General features: G+C 33.9%; 1 protein-coding gene across 1 annotated transcript; it reads left to right on the top strand.

The window, feature by feature from the left end:
- Window positions 1-3648: 3648 nt before the first annotated feature.
- On the top strand, window positions 3649-7445 carry LOC108990253 (transcription factor bHLH144-like). Its single transcript, XM_018964152.2, has 4 exons — window positions 3649-3792; window positions 4086-4228; window positions 4651-4822; window positions 6190-7445. The coding sequence occupies exon 4, from the start codon at window positions 6502-6504 to the stop codon at window positions 7198-7200; it is 699 nt and encodes a 232-aa protein (XP_018819697.1). The 5' UTR covers window positions 3649-3792; window positions 4086-4228; window positions 4651-4822; window positions 6190-6501; the 3' UTR covers window positions 7201-7445.
- Window positions 7446-7922: the final 477 nt, after the last annotated feature.

A 7922-nucleotide genomic window follows, 5' to 3' on the forward strand; every position in this document is an offset into this window, starting at 1 on the left:
GATGGTGATGAAGTTGAAGAAGAGTCGGCTTTCTATTAAGAGAAAAAATATTACCGTTATATGTGAATTAAAATGGTATCATCATACAACAAAAAATATTACCGTTACATCTTGGACAAAACCATAATCTTTATTTTTATTTATCCGTTACAAATATCATCGCGTTGGAAAATGCACATATTTAAAAAATAAATTTATTATTTTTAATACTATAATAATACTCTGGAAAAACATGGGATTTGTGTTTACAAAATTATGTGAAAGGTGATAGTTAAAAACTGAAGGAAAAAAGACAAAAGAGTTTAGTAGTTAAGTATGTAAATAGAAGTTAGAAAAAAATAATAAAGAAAAAATAGAGATATATTATTTTAATAGAATAGATAAATGAGAGAGAATGAGATGTATGAGCTTTTTTAAAGATGAGTAAAATTTAAGAGAAAATTTTATGAAAACTTATTGGGAAGCGGATGTGAATGCTCTGAGAACTGTCACTCCACTATCTATTTTTTCATTGTGACCAAACATTTTCAGAAGAGAGAGAAAAAAAAAAAAAAGAACATGATGATTGAACAATACCAACCATATTCATGATGCACAGTTCAAATTTATGAATATTATTGTGACCTTTAGTAGCCAAAAAAATAGATTTAAACGTTAAACTAAAAATGGGGTCAAACTTAAAACATGCAGAAAAACCCATTCATTTTTCATAATGCTTAACTTTATTCATAACAATGAAAATCGACATATTTGTAAACATATTATCATGTCAAATGAGCGTTGTTTTGTGTTTTTTGGTAAGCTTTTAACTTTTAAAATCGTAACATTCCATCACGTTTTTTAATTTGACGTCCACTCTATCCATATTTATTTGATGGTAGCACTTTTTCTTTTATGCTCATACATAGGATAGATGCATTTTAATTCAACTTATAGGTCCCCCTTTCCCGCCTTCAATGAACTCATGACATGATTCTTAATCTTATATGAATTATCAAATATCCAACTATTGATCCTAAAATTTTAAAATTATTAAATACTAATTTAGTTGAACTTTTATCCTCTTATCATAATCTTCAATAGTACAACAAAATAAATTATTTTGAAATATTATGAATTGTTATCAGTCGTTAGAACAACGAACCCTTTCTTGTTTAATACCTAATCAACCAAAAAAATATAAGATTGGACAATTAATTTGGTTACATTTTTAGCTTTTTCACTTTGATTTTTAATTAAATTGATGAGACATTGTATTATGGGTGGGCTTCGATGCCGACGGAGTTGGAATACCCCACCTTTGACTTTTGACTCCGACTAGGGTCAGAGTTCAAAATCTACTCCGACGTCGACTCGAAGTTCGGAGCTCGGAGTCGGAGCTCCGATCGGAGTTGAAGTGGGCTTGCCCAATTGCCCTACTCAAATTGGGACTGGCTCACAACCCAATCTCCAATGCCCAATCTAAAATTCATATTGGCCCACTCCTGTTTAAAAATAATAATGTAAAAAAATAATTTGAAAAATCTAAAATAATGTAAAAAATATGTTAGAAAGTTAAAATTTAAATAGAATGACTAAATCATGTACAATACAAAAATAGGTTATTTAATGTGTGCAAACGATAAATTTAAATTTATAAGTACAAATTGCAATAAATTTAAATTTAGCACCAAAATATTAATAATGTCATAGATTTCATTCAAATATGAAATAGCCACAATCCCCCACATAAGTCTTGACAGTCCATGCATTTGAGTCATCTTCTTGTGGAGAATTGCGGGAAGATGGTGTAGAATCCATAATTTGTTATACAAATAATTTGAAATAATTAACAAATAACTGTCATTTAACATGTTATGAAAATTATCTACAAATTGAAAACACATTGAAAATAAAAAACATATGTGTCTAGTCGTGTTTGTGATTTTAAAAACAAATAAAACATAAAAAATTGAACGTTCGCTCGAGCCACACTCGAGCGAAAGCTTGATCGAATAATCTGTGTGACATTCACTCGAGCAACACTTGAGCAAAGGCTGATCGAACAATCTGTGTGACATTCGCTTGAGCGACACTCGAGCAAACGTTGTCTAGAATAGAAAGACTTGATTTTTCCAAAATCTAAATCCTTCAATTATTAAATTTAATAGCTTAAAAACGAAAGTCATTAAAATGAAAACAACAAATCATTGAAATGAACAATAAATCATTCACATTTAACAAATTTCAAATCACAATGTGATAATTAAATGATTTTAGAACCCTAAAATTCTACAATAAAAACTGAGTGAGTGAGTGAGTGCCGAGTGGCTTACAATTTGTGATAAACTCCGGAAGGTGGCTTTCGGCGGCCTCAGGTGACAGCAGATGGAGGGGGAGGTGAAGTACAATGTGGATACAAAGGGAGTTGCAGGTGGGTGTTGTGCGTAAGTGAGGGGGAACGACGTCATTTAGTTACTTTAGTAGGGGGTCCTATGTTTTGGACCTCGAACCCCCTTCTGAGCGAAACAATGTCGTTCTTCTTGATTTGGAACGACGTCGTTTTGATTATGTGATTTAAAAAAAAAATATGTCAGAGTCGGAGTTACTTTGACTCCGAATTTTGAAAACTCCGTCGAAGTCAGAGCCTTGTTGGAATTTGGCCGGAGTCTAAATTTCAGAGTTTTTGCCCACCCCTACATTGTATTTGATCATTATTACGATTTGCCTATGAAAAAAAAATATATTTTTGCATCTATCTTAATAATAATTTTATAATTCAAAAATATTTTAGCCATAAATAAATTATATAAATTTAGTCTTATAAATTAACGTGGTTTTATGTAGTTTACGAGATCATAAAATCGTAAAATTATTTTTATTGTAAAGAAGAAGTACTATAGTCACAAAGAGATTCTACAAAAGTAAACCCACAAACTAGCATGATTTAATATGATATATTAGATTTACTTTATAATAAAAATAATTTTACAATCTAACGTATCGAATTAAATCATATTAGTTTGTGAGTTGAATTTTATAGAATCTCTGCTATTTTCTAATTCTAGGTTATGTTTGGATGTCAATATCATCTCAATTCATCACAAACTAATTATTGAAGGACCCATTACTTTTCAACTTCTCATAAAAAGTTAAATCTATCTTAATCTATTTTATACATTCAAACACACATTTCAACTTATTTACATTCAAACTTATTTTAATAAGATTTATAAAATATTATTATTTACAAATTAACTTAAATAATCTAGATCACTTCAACTAATTGAATCGAAATCATCTAAATCGAATTTTGAGTAGTCAATTTTTAAGATGAGATTTATTATGTATAAGTTACTATTCATTCTCATACTCTATACTTGTAACTTTTTTATAGGGTATGAAAATATTTTTTATAAAATATGAAATATTTTTCATAAAATGTAAGATGTGAGACGATGAATAGTAACTGATTTGAAGACTTTTTCTTCCAAAATATCCCTATTCCTCAAACCTCGTGAGCCCCACTGCCCACTTTCACGCATGCTCGATCCGACGGCCACTATGTTATCCGCATTAACTCTAATCCAACGGTTCCTGTTGTCCTGTTGGATTCCTCCCCGTCCGAACCCTATAGCTCACAGCCCAATAAAACCCCAGACCGGAAATAATTAAACACATCCAAACACTACCCACACCTCTCTCTTTCTCTCTGTCTAGAACCCATACTCTCTGTCTTTTGCAGCTCTGCACCGACTTTAATCGATAGATCTTCAGCATATATCGGGGGGAAGAGCTTCGGAGAAACCCTAGGTTTGGCGCTCTCTCCGCTTTTGTCTACGTGAAAAATCCCTGCTCAGAACTTCTTGTAGTTTTTTGGTTCGGGAGCTGTTAATATATTTTATCAATGGATTTGCGTTTTCGTATCTACAAAGTCTACGGCTTTCGAATGTTATTTTGATCTAGGATTTCGTTTTTCGTGTCTACAAAGATCTACTATTTTTTATTTGATTTTCTCAGAAATTAAACAGAGATATCTTTGCTTTTTTATTTCGCTTCGATTAGTCTTTTAGTTGTTCTATTGTTTTCTCTACGATCCCTTGCAGTCGAAGTTGGAGTTCGTTTTTCTTATAGAGCTGGAAGGAGAAAAATAAAGATGCCTTGGACTTCCTCTTCAGCGAATTACGAAATGAACTGTGTTCGCTTGGTGGTGTTCTTTCGTGTAATACTGTAGCTTTATTTCGTCCGGGTGAGACTCTCTCTCTCTCTCTCAGCTGTGGTGATCATAATTCATTTCTTTGAATCAGTTTTCTTTTATTTGAATCAGATTATGAATAAAAAAGTTTAATTTTAGACGATTCTATTCAGGGCTAAATAAAGTGTGGAAAGAATTTGAATCTTAAGTTTGATCATTGTGGTGAATGTCGTTTTGTTTTTCACATAAAAATGAGGGCCTGCCTCTAGAAAAATTATAAGTTTAGCACGCGCTGATTGGATATACCTAAAATTTCCCGTCTGGTAAGATTTATCATAGGAATTTTTTTATTATTGTTTAAAATTTACTCACAAGTTAGCATTGGTTATGTGGTTGTTTCTCATCACTTTTTTCTTCTCTGTTGATGATCTGAGGCGGGTTTTCCTTGATATCTGTTATCTGTCGGTTGATTGCAGGTGGTTTGTGAAGGGATTTCTTAGCTAGTATTCTTTTTTTAATTTGAAACTGGTGGGAGTGAGAATGTACATTGGAGTTACCATAAAAAGATATCGAGCAGTGAAAGAAGTTGGGCAGATTAAAATGAGTGTCAGGGTCATCACATACTACCAATTGATACAAGCTTGCCAGGTAAATTATCTTCCTATTTTCTTGTTGCAAATTACTTCTTGAGATCTTTGACTCTTTTTCTATTTCTTGTTTCCTTCCACATTGCTTGATCATTATGTGATGCTTCCGAACCCCTTATGATATATGGATGGAAGCTTTTATGGCTACGGTGGTTTCAATCTTTGTTTAGTTCTACATGATGAGGTTGAAGGCAGGGGAGCTATGCCCCACCTTAAATACTCCCCCTTCACACCCAATCTTGGGCCTTTATGTTCATTCATTACAAGCCTAATTTTTCCAAGAATGCTTCTGCATTTGAAGGGAGAGAGGGGGGGAGAGAGAGGGGGGGGGGGGGCACCTGGGTTTTACAAGAGGTATAGTCTGCCTCCGTTGGATCATGCATGTTAATGATTTTCATTTCATTTCTGATTTGTCATTTGTTACAACACATCGCTAATTTTGTGGAGAGAGAGAGATCTGGGTTGTACAAGAGTATAGTCTACCTCATTCATTGGATCCTGCATGTTAACGATTTTTCATTTCTGATGTGTTGTGTTATAACCACATGGCTAGTTTTGTGCAATGAAAGCATCAATGTCTCTATTAAATTGTAGACATATCATTGTGTGATGGTGAGTGGATGTTGATGTTGATGTAAATAATTGATGAAGGGGTCCAATAGGAAATAATTAATACAGGGGTCCAAGAGATACATTATTAGGTGACTTTACATGAATTTTCCAGCATGCATGTGAATTTGTTTGTCTGTAATTCATTAACAGTAATGCGAATACCATTAACAGTAATGCGAATACTCTAGCTCAAATGAAATTGTCAGCCCAAAAACGAAAGATCATGTGAAAGTTTCAAAATGCCATCTGCTTTCAAATGAAATAGATTGTGAATATTTTTTTTTTCATCTTAAAATCTTTGCACCTTTAACTCCATGGAGACTTCAAGCAGTCCAGAATAACTTTGGGTCATGGGACTGTCCATTTATCTGAGGTTGCATCATTTTATTATGGAATTGCTTCTGAAGGATCTCACAAAAGTAAAACTCACAAACTGATATTGCTTGATGTGGTACGTCAGATTGTTAGTTTTTTTTTTTATTGTAAAGTAGATTTGACATATTACATTAAGTTACATCAGTTTGTAAATTTATTTTGTGAGATTGCTTTGTGGATCTAGCACTTTACTTTTATTATACCATTGCTCAGTTTTAACTAATGAAATCCGGCTAAGTGTTTGATATCTATAGTTCTCTTTTCATGGACATTTTGGGGACACCTCCCTTCTGATTGTATGTCTTAAACACAATTATTACTTTACCAATAGTGCTGTTATTATAATAAATGTTATTATTATCATCATTATGTTTATTACAGGCTGAGTATTTCCGTCAGTTGCTTAAACCTGTTACGTAGTCTTCTATTTTCAAGTTCTGGGACACTGGGATTTGGATTGACTGCCTTTGATTGGATTCATACTAAAGAAGGCAGTGACAGAGACGAAACATTTGATGATGGCAACTGTTTGTTTGGAAAAACTGCCGGGAACGTCGACACTTTAATCAACTAGTTAGTATTGTCATCACCTTAGGAACCTTCATCCAATTGAGGTTTGTATAATTGCTAGTGTAGAAGTGGGAACTCCAACATTTCTTCAGACTTTTAATTACGTAGGAAATAGGAATATCGATGCAGGGTGACCAGCAATTTTTCCGTGAAAAGGCTCTACCAAATCAAGTGGGGAACAGTTATGTGCACACTCCAGTTGCACCTGCTTTTGGTGCACTGTTGAATTCGAGTGCTAGGTACTCGACACCTTTTCATGGTGTCGAATTTCAACCTTCTGAGGTTTGCCCCAAGAATTTTATTATCTTTGATCAAACAGATCACCGGAGCCAGATTATGTTCCATCCTTGGATTTCCAACAAATGTAGTGCTCCTGGCACCGGTGCAACCTGCATTGAAGTGAAAGAAGTTGATCGCATGGAAAGAGAAATATCATTGCCACTGAAAGAGGATTCAGATGATATTGATGCATTGTTGAGTTTAGAAGAGGATGGACAAGAATATGATGACGAAGAGGTTAGCACAGCCCGAACTAGTGGAGATCATAGAAGCTCGTCCCCAGATTCTTTCTCCAGCTATTGTTCAAAACCAAAGAAGAATAGATTTTCTTCTTCTATTCAGAAGTCCTCGAGCAGTAGTGACAGCTGCAACAATGACAGGAAACGGCAGAAAATGAAGAAGATGGTGAGGGCATTGAGAGGGATAGTACCTGGTGGCAATCAAATGAATACTGCTGCTGTGCTAGATGAAGCCGTTAGGTACCTCAAGTCTCTCAAGGTTGAAGTACAGAAGCTTGGAGTTGGGGATTCAAATGATGTCTAAAGTTTAAAGCCGTGGTAAGGATGACGGAACCCTCTCTTTCTTGTTCTCTCTCAATTGCAACAAGTTGGCATTAGGGGAATAATAATTGCCATTGTTAGAGACTCACTGTTGTGTAAGAAAACCAATTTATACTTGTATTAATGGAGTCTGCTCCACAAACAGTGACTTGCGTGTTTGAACTATTAGTTTCTATTCTGACCTCTGCTTTATAGTAATTGGATGGACAGCCACCACTTCGATCTATATGTTGCCATTGCTTTGGAGCTACGGTATAAATAAGTCAATCTTTATTAAATGCTTAAAACTTGAGAGATTTTGCTGAAACACTTACTTAAAATCAATAAATTGTGGGCGCTTATTTAAATAACTTATTAAACTAGAAATAATAAAACTGAGCATGACAGGAACAACATAAGCTTTTGCCTCGTTTCTTTGGGTTAAGTCATGTCCTGCAGTCTCATATTCAGAATGATCATCACCTACGATGGTAAAAACATATAAAAATTAGTCGAATACTTAATAAGCAACATATCATACAATAAATATAATAAACATAAGGTTTCTTGAAAAATATGCATATTCATAAATATATATGTAAATAACATGAACTTATCTTTCACTTATCATAAGCTGATATCCATTATTGACCCCCGTGAGTTAGGGTTAGCGAATTTAAGTAGATTTCTATTCTGCTCGTAGCCACAAGTTGTGGAATCCATACA

The sequence above is a fragment of the Juglans regia genome, chromosome 4 (assembly GCF_001411555.2).
Source record: "Juglans regia cultivar Chandler chromosome 4, Walnut 2.0, whole genome shotgun sequence".
Lineage (NCBI taxonomy): Eukaryota > Viridiplantae > Streptophyta > Magnoliopsida > Fagales > Juglandaceae > Juglans > Juglans regia.

Excerpts from the sequence above, each read along its gene's own strand:
- LOC108990253 (XM_018964152.2), top strand. The coding sequence starts at position 6,502 with ATGCAGGGTGACCAGCAATTTTTCCGTGAAAAGGCTCTACCAAATCAA.